Source organism: Toxotes jaculatrix, chromosome 24 (assembly GCF_017976425.1).
Source record: "Toxotes jaculatrix isolate fToxJac2 chromosome 24, fToxJac2.pri, whole genome shotgun sequence".
Lineage (NCBI taxonomy): Eukaryota > Metazoa > Chordata > Actinopteri > Toxotidae > Toxotes > Toxotes jaculatrix.
The window spans coordinates 9,012,785-9,025,413 of NC_054417.1; the positions used below are offsets into that span (position 1 = coordinate 9,012,785).

Here is a 12,629-nt window from a genome sequence, read left to right on the forward strand (position 1 = left end):
GCTCGGCGCCTGAGTGTTGTGGTGCTGTTTGTTCCGCCTCGCCAGGTCGCTTCAAATTTTTTCCAATTATTTGATCTGATGACCGTGATCATGTTATGACAGGCTACATCACCGTGTACATACCCAAAGGGAACGAGATGCTAATTTCTGCTACAAGACACCTCCTGAGCCCCCCACCACCCTTTCTCTCACTGGTTTCTCTCTGGAAAAAAAAAAAAAAAATTAAACTGTGTTCATTTCATGCTTATGAGATCCACTTTGTGATAACTTATTACACGTGCGCTCCAAAGAACGGGGTGAGCTCAGCAAAGTGCCACTTTGAATCAGCAGGGAGCGGAGAGCGTCCGGGGCGAAGCCAAGGTGCAGCTACAGATGTTGCTCCACATAAACACAGGCTCTGTCTGACCTGAGCTGCTCTCAGGAGTCCACAGTGATTACTGTAATGTGATGCATGTCAGATGTGGTTTCAGTTTTACTGCTGCTCTACACTGCAGACAAAAGAGTCTCAGACTCAGAACCCTGATGTTTTGGGCATTTAAATTTCAGGAGGATTCACCTATAGTTTAATTCTACATTACTTCAACTTAAAAACCTGACGATTCTCAGGCAAGTTCTCTGAACCCCCCCAACTCTCCCACACCTCCCGTGGGAGGCACGCCTCAGTTCGAAAACCCCTTTAGTATCTATAGTAACTAAAAGAGAAAGGAGAACAAAATAACTCAGGTAGGGCTGACAGCTGTGTAATGGTGCAGTCTATAGTCTATTGTATTTGAAATACAATCATAAGTCTTATGTTGGTCAAAGTTATGAGCCCAGTAACATGATATGATATATAGGTGTAAGCATACGCCCTTCAGTCAGGAAGTGGCACAAAACAGGCAACTTGATAATGTCACCTTAGGCTACAGGAAACAGCAATGGCCGTTTTTTTGTTTAGACTAAACGACTGATCTGCAGATTAATCAATAATGCAAATGATCATGAGTTGAACATTTGAGTTCTTTCTGTGAATAAATGAACTGTAAAGTGAAAATTTTTCAGCTTACTTTTTTCCATTTCAACTCTAATTGCTTGAGTGTTTTGAGCTCCAAATATTTATTTAGATTTATGCAAAAAAAAAAAAAAATTCCCACCATAACAACAAAAATAACAACTACAATAACTAAATAAACCTGCGTCAAAACAAACATGAAAGTACTTTTTTTTTCCCTCCACTGTTTCAGAAGCACAGTCGTTTTGCAAGCAATGAATTTCCAATTCAATGAATCCAACAGGGTAATTCCACAAGTGGTGGGGTGGGGCTTTAATTTCCTGTCCCAGAACTGGAGCATCACATCTAAGAGAAACAACACAGCTGCAAAATCATGCTCCTTTGCTCTCCTATGGCCTGAAGAGGAGGAATAGGTCCACCAAGGACGAAGGTAAATAAAAGAGGAGTGTTTGTGTGTCACCTCACGAACAGGATGCAAGCAGCAGCATCTGTCCGCAGGACATTCCTCTTGGTCAAACACCAAACACACCCACCCCCCCTGCCCCGGGTGTTTGATTGCTCTTGGGATAGTTGAGCCTATACTGCGGCTGATGTTCATGCCTGCCTCCTGTATAAGGTCAATAAAAGTAATGCAGCACAGAAGGAGGAAGGGCTGTGAATTATTTAGTGAGGGAAGATTCGAAAATTTTTCCTCCATACTGCTGCAGTGGCAGCAGGGGGAAAATATTAAAAAAAAACAAAACACAACTCTCGCCCACGTTCGCTGCTCATTCCCTAATCAGCCCACTGGTGTCCTGATAGAAGACAAAGCTCAGGCGCCTTATCTCCTCTGCTGAGGAGGAGGGGGTGTGGGGGTGGGGGGGTTTAATCCCCTCAGCATTTTCAGAATTAGAGGCAAGAAAAATAAACAGTGAGAATTAAAACAGCTTTTCACACCGCACGCCCTGCACTGCTGCTCACTCTGACTGTGGCAGCCCTGATGCAGATGAGCGAGGCAGCAAGAAAATTGGGCTCCTTGCTGATCTCTGCTGCACGCAGCGAGGCCGAGGAAGTTGCAGATCATTTTCAGTCAGTGAGAAAACAGGTGATGGTATGAAGGGAAAAGTGCTGTTAAACATCCAATTTAATATCTGTGATCAAACTGCATTAGGTCCACTGATTACATTTCTAAGCAGCTAATCAATCATAGATGTCAGTTTGTAATTAGAAGCAAACAGCGCTGTCAGGCTGACATAAAAGCTTGATCCATCTTTTCTACAAGAGCTCCATGCTTTTATTTTGTAGGAAATACTCACTGTCACATATAAACTTGCTTTTATAAAGAAAGAAAGCAATCTAAGAAACAGATTCCCAGCCCTGATAATCAGTTCAACAAAAAAACAATCAGGTGTTTGTTTGTTTAGTCTATAACACATCTGTTTGGAGCCAGATGTTGCCTTTTGCCTGACGGAGCCACTTGGAGATTTGATCATAAATAGAGTTTAACACCTCAGCTCGGATGATTCATGAGGCAGCTTGATGTAGAGAAGAGGAGAGGAGAGGAGAGAGGAGAGGAGAGGAGAGAGAAGAGGAGAGGAGAGGAGAGGAGAGAGGAGAGGAGATCTTACCTCTGACTCTGGTGGCCGGTCTGCGGAGGACGGAGCTGTTCGAGCAGCTGATGTTATAGTCGGTAAGTTCCACGCTGAGGTTCCCCTGCTCCACGCAGCCCACCGACACCTCCAGCACACTCCCGTTTGCCGCCTGCAGAGCCATCCTCTCTGGATACAGAGACAGCTGTGATCAGTACTACAGGTGCTGGTGCTCTCACAGCACCTTACGGGCTGTTTAAAAACGCGATGCCGCGCTGGAATCAACTTGCAGCCGCCGCCGCCGCCTTCTCCTTCATAACAGCTGAAGAAGGGGGAGGTGGGGGGCGCTGAGAAACTTGGAGAAAGCCCAAACTTGACTTTGGCTATTTGAAAAACTTAAAACCGTGGAATAAATGAAGAAGAGCCGGAGTGTGACAGGTTAATTCACGCGGAGTCGTGAGGGAAGCTCCGCGACGCGCAGCGCTGCGCTCACAGCACCGGACTGTGGAGGAATGAAGCTGCGCTGCTAAGGCAACTGAGGAGCTCGCTCTCTCTCTCTCTCTCTCTCTCTCTCTCTCTCTCTCTCTCTCTCTCTCTCTTTCTCCAATCAACTCACGACCGTCACTGCACCGTTTATCCAAAGGTTAGGTTCAGGTTAGGTTTGGATTTCCTCAAATGCGTGCTCCTTAGCTCAGACAGGATAACTATTATATGACCTTGCTGTAAAGTATGAAAAAAAAAGAAAGAAAATTTGCTACACAAATTTGTGTTATCTTATTTTTAAAACAGTTATTTGAAACTGCTAACAACTCATGGTCGTCTGAAACAATGCCAGGGGCCCCCAAATAGACTTATTTATTCCATAAGGGGCCCCATAAAAGCTGAGCCCAGACTTGCAGGGAGTTCTCCCAGGTCTCCTCTCCTCAGTTAAAAGATCAGTGTCACCAGTTTTGGTAGGGCTCCTCCTTCACCACATTGTTCTAAATCAGCGTTCCACCACCAGCGGATCGATAACAGCTTGTGATTTCTGGGGCTGGAGTGAACAACCTCCAGGTGTCTCGGGATGTCAGGGATGATCATCAGGAGGACAAAGAGCCACAGTCCTGCTCGGTGGTTTCGAGGAAAGTAGCAGCTGTCTTTACCTAAATTGTCTGGTGATTTATTTTTTCATTTTCATGTGAATGTCCCTGTCTTGTTTACACGTTGACTGTTTCAAATCATTTGTTTGAAACTGCGGGACGTCTTGGAAATGTCCTGGAGCCTGTGGAACAACTGTTACATTTTCCACTTGGCTATTTGGCCGACCCGCAGGAGTGAGGGGAGAGTCTGTTGTACAGCGTGATGGCTTTGTTTATGGGGGGGGAAACAATATGAGAGCGCCTCAGGATTTTAGTTACCGCTTGAGATGATACCGACGCTTTGAAAAATCAGTCTGGAGGCTGCGGGGGAGGAAGGGGAGTTGGTTTGCGCTGTGGGGGAGGAGGGCATCACTCTTTGTGTTTGTGATTTGTTTGGTGGTTGCTGTCAGTCCTGCTGATGGTTTTACAAGTACCTCTATAGCTTTTATTCTCTTGGCGCGTGTGGGAGGGAAGAGTGTGTGTGCGGGTGCTCCAGTTTGCCTCAAATGTGCCGGTATCTTCCACATGTTTTAAGATAATGGTTTATTAATGTCACGCCAAAAAGTCTCTCCCTTCTGCTTCCTAATCTAAACCCTCCGACGTGAGTTTGGCAGCTGCTCCATATTTATTTTCGTCTGGATCAAGGTCTTCACACAGGTCATGACCAGCATGAGTTGGGGAACTGTTCACTCTCTGATACTCCAGGGTGTCAGAACATCCTGCTCCAGCAAAGCTGTTTTGTTGGTACTTTACTTTAGTGCAGCTGAAACTCCTGATGTAAAAAAAAAAAAAAAATCCCCTCAGGCAGAAGCAGCTCAGGTAAAGCACCAAGGCTCCTGATGCGTGTTAAAGAGAATGTCAGTCCGCCTGTTTAAAGAATTCACGAGAGCCCCAGGACAGCTCAGTCAATACTAATGAGCACACACCAATCTGTCCTCCAGCGAGAAACTGGAGAAACACAACAACTGACTTTGACCTTTGGCTGTGCAAAATTATCAGCTGCTGCACAGACAGTGGAATGGTGCACAATTATGTTACATGAAACACAATCAATCGAGTCGTTTTCTACTTTTACTCAATGATAAACGAACCATCTCCAAGCTCCAGCTTCAGAATTAGCAGCGGTATCAATCTTCTCATCTAATTAACGGCAAGAAAGCTCCACTCAGCATCTGGGATTTTAAAAATACTAACACACATTTTCAGAGTCATAAAACCGTGAGTGTGGAACAGATAACAACAAAAACATACTCACATCCAAGCCAGCCGACACCCACCGACCCATTACAGCTACGCTCCAGGCCCCTCAGGAATGTGCACCAAAAACCCGCCGGCCTCCTCGGCTCTGCAGTCCGTCCAGATGTTGACGCAGCTTTTTCCCTCACGCCGTGTTTGCTCCACGTTAACTGCACCTCATAAAACAAAGAGTCCAAAGCTAGAATAAACTGCTGGAGCTGGATCTTTAAATGTTAGATGATCGGGTGATGCAATGTTTGGCTGAGTCTCTGTTTCCTAAAGAGTCCCAAACTACAACAACACTGAATGTTTGAGCATAAAACTCAACTCTAAAATGAAAATGATCACTTATCTCAGCTGTGCATGTTCCCCAAACCAAACTTTATGATGCAATCAGTGGGGTTAAGGTAACATCATACACACATACACACAGACACACACATATAGAGGCAGAGAGAGTTTTTGAAATGTTGTAAGCTTGTGTCTGAGTGCAACTGAGCGGCCTGCCTCTCTCATCCAAAAGCATTAGTGCTTTCATCCATCATTATGAAGAAACAGCCCGTGATGTGTGCTTTGATTCTCTATCTGGGACACACACACACACACAAAGACACACTTCCTCTGTCTGCGTACACGGGGCTCAAGCTGAGACAGGTCTTGTCTCTATATCTCATGAGGGGGCTCATGAATAGACATGATGCACATGTCAGCAAAGGAGCGGCAACAAAGACCTGAGCTGCTGAGGCGTAGTTAACATGCAGAGCTCAGAGTAAAGAAAACACCACACACTGCACGACGTAATTCATCTCAGTGGGCTAAAGTCTGGGTTCGAAAACACAGCAGATCACACACATTTTCAGTCGAACACACACTTACTGGATTGTGTTTGTATCAAAACAGTGTCGGCCCTATTTTGGAGTAAAACGCCCACTCTCTCCTTCACAGGTGTCTGCAATCAGGCCTCTGTGATCATCACGGGCTGCAGGTCTGATCTGATCTCAGAACTGTACTGACCTCTGCTGGTCACATGTTTTTCTTTTTTTTATAAGAGCTCAACAAACCAACTCTATGATGAAGGCATCAAGTGGCACTAGGTTGCAGCATTACAGGGCTCTGTTACTAAGCATGGTAACAACAGTAATCGCAGAGGAAAGAAAGAATAACATAACATGAAAACAAAATCCTGCGTCACAGGCGATCCTCGTGAGCCGCGGTGCAGGATAATAACAGCAATTTAGCACCAAAATAAACCAAAAACAGGATCTCAAGACCACGAGGAGGACTCTGTGCACTGCAGGGATACAATTATGATCTGCTATTTTAAAAATGAAAAACGAAATGAAGTCGGGTCTGGAATATCAGTCCACCTGAGCACAGCTGATGTTGACCTGCTTCATTTCTGCCTCACTGATGAATGAAAGATTGGTTATGCCTCTGGTCTATTATGAAGACTAAACTCTAACGTGTTTTAAATGTCAGAGCCAGCCTATTGCATCAGAGCTGACAGAGACTGGACAACATGCTCTGATTCCTGCACATTCCCAGATAATAATCTTATATCACCACGGTGCCATGGGACGGGTTTAGCACCGATATCATGGAGAAAGCAATAACAGGATTCCATTAATTACTAATCCCTGTGATAAAAGTATTACTGTAACCTGAAAATGAGTCACCAGAAGCTGTAAATATGCTAACAGAGTGGCAGCATCACTCATGACGTACTTTTGAAATAAAGTTTCCTTGAGGTTAAACCACAATTTTTAATATCAAACTGCTCAAACCATAGCCACAGCTGCTGGAGGACAAAGAGGACCACATTTTTCAAATCACATCATTAATTACAGACTGTATTCATATTAAACTCACCATCTGAGCTCATATTCTTTTGTTAAACTGAAAAAAAAGTGCAACACCTGCCTTTATGACACAGAACCGTGTGAACCTTTGCTCTTTTTGCCATTAGTCTCACCTCCTTATTGTTCCCTTTCATGTCTTTGACATAATGCACCTTATCTAATCTTCTCCCCCTTGTGTTCTTCTTATAAAAACACGTTATCCTGTGCAGATGAATACGATGCTGCTTCCGTCAGACAATGGTGCAGGTCACTTTTCAATTTGTAGAATTACAGAAATCCTTTCAAAGACCTCTGAGGGGTTCCAGACTGGACCAAGGCACCAAATGAAGCAATGAATTCCGAGATCTCAGTAGACAGAACAGCTAGGTAATACAAAATATTTTGTTTATTACAAGGCAGGTCCTTGCACTCCATTATTTCTATTTATTTAACCCAAGATTAATCAATCTACCACTAATAGACATGTTGAATCTAAACGTGTGGATGCAAGGAAAAGTTAAAGTTAGCAGTTGAGAAAGTTTATACTGGAAAGGAAGTGAGGAGGGTAGATAACCCAGCCCTAACCTTAACAGGCAAGAAAGAAGCTTACACAGCAGTTCAGTGTAATAAAGAATTAGCATGTGGCTCCAGTCTACATGTTTATCGCTTTGATTTGATCTGTTTATCAATCAAATGACCCTGATGAACACAAGGCACTTAAGGATATAAAAAAAAGTCATTACTGACAGATTATTTTCCATTCTAAAGGACAGAGAGTGATCAAGGCTCCGAGCTCAGACTAAACATTAACCAACCCGATGATCATGTGCGAGCTGCGGCCGAGACAAAGGTGTGTCTTTATCTGATGGATGTCTTCTATAAAGGCTTTACTGTCAAGTAATCAGTTGCGAAGAAGGGCTTTGTGTTCACAAAGTGACAATGCTTAACTTAGTGGGACTGAGCGTTGCGGTGCTACTCTCAGCAGTGGGCGCAGCAACGATAGACAGGTGAGTTTTATTCAGAAATTTCATAATAATAATAAAATATCAAAATACTTTACATTAAAAATAAAGGTCCTTTACTCAAATTAAATCTCACATCAAAATGTGCCTTGAAAAAATGGACTTCATTGAAAAATATACTTGAGCGTGACATTATTATTAATTATTTCAAGCTGAAACGATTAGTTGATTAATTGTTTAGTTGATCGACAGAATGAATTATTTGAATAATCAGTTAATCCTTTATGTCATTTCCTCATTTCACTCTTAATAAGAACACTAATAAGTAATATTCACCTTCAGCAATGCATCATATGTGGGTTAGTAATATAAAATAACTGGAAATTTAAGTAGTGAAGTGACTAATTCAACTTTATAAAGACGACGGCTGTGACAACGTGTTTACCGAGTGTGTGTGTGTGTGCAACAGACTGGAGTATGACTACTTCAAATACCACCCCATGCCAGAGGTGAGAAAGCCTGATCACTGTTCACACACAAGTCTACACTGACAGACAACTACACACACACACACACACACTCTCTTTCTCTCTAATGTGTGGATGTGATCTACAGATCTCCAAATGGATGGCTCAGATTGCTCAGGACTACCCTGATGTCGTAACCACAGAGGATTATGGACACTCCTATGAGAACAGGACTATTAGTTTGCTTAAGGTGATCCAAATATTTAACTGTTTCACACCTGAAAACAAATCAACAAATAGCAAATGGACTCTGGGGTGTATTGATTTTTTTTTTTTTTTAACAATAGACAAGTAAGAGGTTATTTGAATTTGTGTGTCAGATTGGTCTGAGTACTGGAGGGAAAAAGAAAGCTATCTGGATGGACTGTGGGATACACGCCAGGGAGTGGATCGCCCCAGCCTTCTGTCAGTACTTCGTCAGACAGGTAACAGACAGGTGGCCAATTAAAAAAACAACATTACTTATCATTTAAATAAATAAACATTATTATATATTTCCAGATCACGTTCGTCCCTGATGTTTTTTGTTTGCCCCCCTTAAATCAGATTCTGCAAACATACAAAACAGACCCAAAAATGGAACAGATGATGAAGAACATGGACTTCTATGTCACGCCGGTGCTCAACGTGGACGGCTACATCTACTCCTGGAAGGACAACACAGTCAGTCCTCGTATTTGATCAAATTACTTTTTCCATGGTCCTGCACTCAGTCTCACAAGCCACAGATGAACAGGATATGATAGTTTCCTATCCATTATTGGATGATATTCAATTAAGGCAATGGCAGTTAAGTTAAAACGAACTATAGTTCAGTTATTAAGAGTACAAAATCATCAAAATTTTCAAAATAAGATGAACGGAAGAGTAATATCCAATAGCAACCCAAGGCCGAATTTCAGTATGTACAATGTTAAGTGGCAGTTTTAGTTATTGCTAAACGACTGAATGATCTGAAGCACCTGATTTTAACTGACTGAACATTACCACCCATTCAGACTCGACTGTGGAGGAAGAACAGGTCACCAGGACCTTCGGGCTGCAGCTGTTACGGCACAGACCTCAACCGCAACTTTGACGCCAACTGGGGCAGTGAGTGTTAATGCAGATTTAAACTGTTAGCTCATATTAAGGGAGGAAGTGGTGTTATGAATATATCTGATTCAGATTGTTTCTATTTGTTTGGCTGCTTCTGCAGCAATCGGGGTGTCATCTGACTGCTGCTCAAACATCTACTGTGGTTCAAAACCTGTGTCTGAGCCCGAGGCCCAGGCCGTAACCGAGTACGTGGGAAGCCGGAAGGACGACTTCCTGTGTTTCCTCACCATCCACTCGTACGGCCAGCTGCTCCTGGTTCCCTACGGACACCCCAACTTCACCGCCCCCAACTACAACGAGCTGGTATGTCTGTCTACAAACACAGAAACACGTGTTTTACACATTTCTGACACACAATACTCTCCGTAACATCACAGAACCATTCTTTTTATACCCTGATTACAATTATCACTGCATGCTTCTACATTAATAAAGACAATACTCTGCATATTGCCATAGAAACTGAGCTTATGTAGATCCCAAAGCCCACAGGAAGACAGACAATGTTGGTTCATTTCAAGGTTTTGGATTCAGTACAGTACAGTTGAACATTTCTCATAGTGTAAACACACCACACACATGACAATAGGATAAATGTTATGAACACACTCAGCGTCCAATAGCGGTCAGTCGTCCTCTGCCAAGACAGAACAGCAGGAGGCTGCGAAGGATTGACAGAGGAAAGCGAGGGGGATGGAGGCCGATGCAGGTAATCACCCGCGGGAGTCGCCATCCGGAGAGAATTATGCAAAACAGGATTATATCCATTCGATTTCCCCGGCTTTAGCAGACAGAGGCCAGCCCCCTCTCCTAAGCCGTTCAAGCAACACCTCTGTTCTGCAGCTTGGCAGAGGACGCAGGGTCGCATCGGACTTTCGTGGACGATGTACAGACCCCAAATCTGATGCTAGACCATCCAAATTTGGGTCTCCTTCATTACAGTTCTTATTCAGTTTGAGTAGATGATACTAATATTTGGGAGTTTGAAAACATCTGATATCACATATTAAACAGGATGTGCTGCTGTTATCACAAGGACAAAAATTTATGCAAACTGTCTTTAGCAGCTACACTAGCAACGTTTCACACTCCTCCACCAGTGTTTGTCCAACATATCAAAGATGGAGTCACATTCTTCCCATCTGTCACAGCTGGATTGTGCGTATTTCAGTGACTGCATGACAAAAGCTAACGTGTGGTTCCTCAGATGGAGGTGGGTCGGGCTGCGGCAGACGCCATTAGGGAGGTTCATGGGAGGAACTACGTTGTAGGAGCCTCACCTGATGTGTTATGTAAGTATACACATCCCTGCTGATCATGATGGGTGTTAGCTGGTTTTCAGAGGACAGATTACATAAAAACAAACATAAAAACAACAAACTCTTTCTACAGACCCCAACTCCGGTTCATCCAGAGACTGGGCTCGGATGCAGGGGATCCCCTTCGCCTACACCTTCGAGCTGAGAGATAACGGGACATTCGGCTTCGAGCTCCCAGAGGATCAGATCCAGCCGACCTGTGAGGAGGCCTACAGAGGAGCCCTGCACATCATCACCTACGCCCACGACAAGACCTTTAACGGCGCCGTGGTCACCGCTGCTGCAACCCTGTGGACCGTGCTGTTAGCAGTGGGTGTCAGCGGTGCCACCCTGATGTGAGGTGGAGAAAAACAGCATGAGAGAACGACACAGACTTCCATAAATGTCCTACTGCAGCCAATAGTTGGTGCGTTAAAATATTCCTAAGACCTAGAACCAACATTAGCTGGCACTAAAAAGCAAAAACTATTTTCCAAGAAAGAATAAAATATTTAAACATATTGTATTTTTCTTTTGCTCGTGTGTGTTTTATTTGTGGCATTATTTGCGTAAAATGTGAATAAAACAACTGCTGACAATCTGAATGTCTCACATTCTTTAAATAGAAAACACATTCATCTTCTACTATACTTGTAACAGTTCTTAATATTGCAAAAAATGACAGTATGTACCATGACATTTGAGGAAAAGGTGGCTTTGTAAACTGACCACTGATGTAAAACCTGGTATAAAATAGTATGTTTGTTTATCCCTTGGGGACGGAGAAAAGTTTACCAATGCAACAGGCAGTTTCAAGGCTGAGTTTCAGAGTTTGTTTCTGTCTTCCCGAACGGCTGGAAGCCTTGTTGTCTCAGACCGGCCAGTGGCAGGAAGAGCTGCTGCTCTGGAGGAAACTCATCCCAGCGTGTCCACGTCCAGCCTGGGAGGGAAAGAACCACACATCTTATCATCTGCTCAGGTGGGTGGAGATTTTTTTTTTCTACCACTCCACGTACCCTCGTTCTTCTCTGGCTCCAGGTTCTCTGGCTCTCCTGAAAGCTTCCTGTCCAGGTGTCCTTGCATGATTATGGTGACGTAGTGGTACTGCTCTTCCAGTCTGATGGAGTTCACCACTGACGCAAAGCGCACGTTCACCAAGCGCACCCCTGCTTCCTCCAGCACCTCCCTGTGAGCACATTCCTCCCACGTCTCTCTTTCAATGACATAGAATCAGTGTGTCACATCCACTGGAAGTCATCACACTCAGATCCTCCTTACAACATCACACATTTCAGGACAGATCACATGTTCTGCACATCAAGCAACATATTTAGATGACTCTCCTCAACTAGATGGACATTTAATGTGAGATAACGAACTGTCTTAAATAGAAATTCAAAGATGATTACACTGCCTTTCCACCTTTTACCATTCTGCATTTGAAAAAAATAGTAAATTAATGTTATCGCACTCTTATTTTGCCAGCACTTGTAACAATGCAAAGTCACAACACGTTTCAATATTTGCTTACAACTGAGGGAGAATTCGGCATAACAATAAATGACTAAAAGGATTTATTTCACTGTAATTCCCAATTTAATTTCAGAAAAAAGGCGCATGTTTTGTTCCAGGAAGAGATGTTTGTTGAATTATATGAATGAAGACCAGTGTTAAACATTAACAAACGGCCTTGTATCCCATATAAACGCTTCTAAGTAGAGTCACGTGTGAATGAAGTGTTTTATCCACCTACCCAAACTCCAAATGACCCCCGGGGAGCTGGTATGTCCCTTTACCCATAGCGCTCCTCCGTTTTCCGAGGAGGACGCAACCAGGGTGGGCTGAGTCTGTGACCAGCACCCCGACCCCGACCCCGGGACGTTTAACAGTTTTATCTGACATCAGGACGAACTCAAAAACCTCATAAGTTTATCAAAAAATGAGGCAAATCAAGCTGAAACTCCAGCGGGGTTGGGAAACGCGGTGGAGCAGC

At 43.7% G+C, this 12,629-nt stretch overlaps 3 protein-coding genes across 3 annotated transcripts in view; 1 reads left to right on the forward strand and 2 right to left on the reverse strand.

The window, feature by feature from the left end:
* Window positions 1–10,838, reverse strand: part of cckbra (cholecystokinin B receptor a) — a 29,573-nt gene extending 18,735 nt beyond the window's left edge. Inside the window, exons 1-4 of the mRNA XM_041032447.1 lie at window positions 10,733–10,838; window positions 9,566–9,651; window positions 4,933–5,083; window positions 2,599–2,748 (exon numbers count right to left, since the gene is read on the reverse strand). Coding sequence (XP_040888381.1) covers window positions 2,599–2,743 — 145 coding nt within the window. The 5' untranslated portion in view covers window positions 2,744–2,748; window positions 4,933–5,083; window positions 9,566–9,651; window positions 10,733–10,838. The remainder of the gene's footprint in view (window positions 1–2,598; window positions 2,749–4,932; window positions 5,084–9,565; window positions 9,652–10,732) is intronic.
* Window positions 7,691–10,999, forward strand: LOC121177990 (carboxypeptidase O-like). Its single transcript, XM_041032453.1, has 9 exons — window positions 7,691–7,758; window positions 8,183–8,222; window positions 8,329–8,430; window positions 8,561–8,665; window positions 8,787–8,903; window positions 9,239–9,332; window positions 9,439–9,641; window positions 10,546–10,630; window positions 10,731–10,999. Exons 1-9 carry the CDS (start codon window positions 7,691–7,693, stop codon window positions 10,994–10,996), a joined length of 1,080 nt encoding a protein of 359 aa, XP_040888387.1. The 3' UTR covers window positions 10,997–10,999.
* Window positions 10,851–12,629, reverse strand: nudt15 (nudix (nucleoside diphosphate linked moiety X)-type motif 15). The gene is made up of 4 exons (XM_041032452.1): window positions 12,390–12,629; window positions 11,653–11,849; window positions 11,432–11,576; window positions 10,851–10,987 (listed from the first exon to the last, which is right to left on the reverse strand). Exons 1-3 carry the CDS (start codon window positions 12,536–12,538, stop codon window positions 11,449–11,451), a joined length of 474 nt encoding a protein of 157 aa, XP_040888386.1. The 5' UTR covers window positions 12,539–12,629; the 3' UTR covers window positions 10,851–10,987; window positions 11,432–11,448.

What these genes read in the sequence shown, in the direction of transcription:
- LOC121177990 (XM_041032453.1), top strand. Translation starts at nt 7,691, where the DNA reads ATGCTTAACTTAGTGGGACTGAGCGTTGCGGTGCTACTCTCAGCAGTG. An exon ending in GGACTATTAGTTTGCTTAAG is followed by an intron (nt 8,431 to 8,560) that starts GTGATCCAAATA and finishes TTTGTGTGTCAG; the next exon opens with ATTGGTCTGAGTACTGGAGG. An exon ending in GTCAGTACTTCGTCAGACAG is followed by an intron (nt 8,666 to 8,786) that starts GTAACAGACAGG and finishes CCCTTAAATCAG; the next exon opens with ATTCTGCAAACATACAAAAC.
- nudt15 (XM_041032452.1), bottom strand. Translation starts at nt 12,538, where the DNA reads ATGTCAGATAAAACTGTTAAACGTCCCGGGGTCGGGGTCGGGGTGCTG. An exon ending in GGGGGTCATTTGGAGTTTGG is followed by an intron (nt 11,850 to 12,389) that starts GTAGGTGGATAA and finishes TGTCATTGAAAG; the next exon opens with AGAGACGTGGGAGGAATGTG. An exon ending in GGAGCCAGAGAAGAACGAGG is followed by an intron (nt 11,577 to 11,652) that starts GTACGTGGAGTG and finishes TTTCCCTCCCAG; the next exon opens with GCTGGACGTGGACACGCTGG.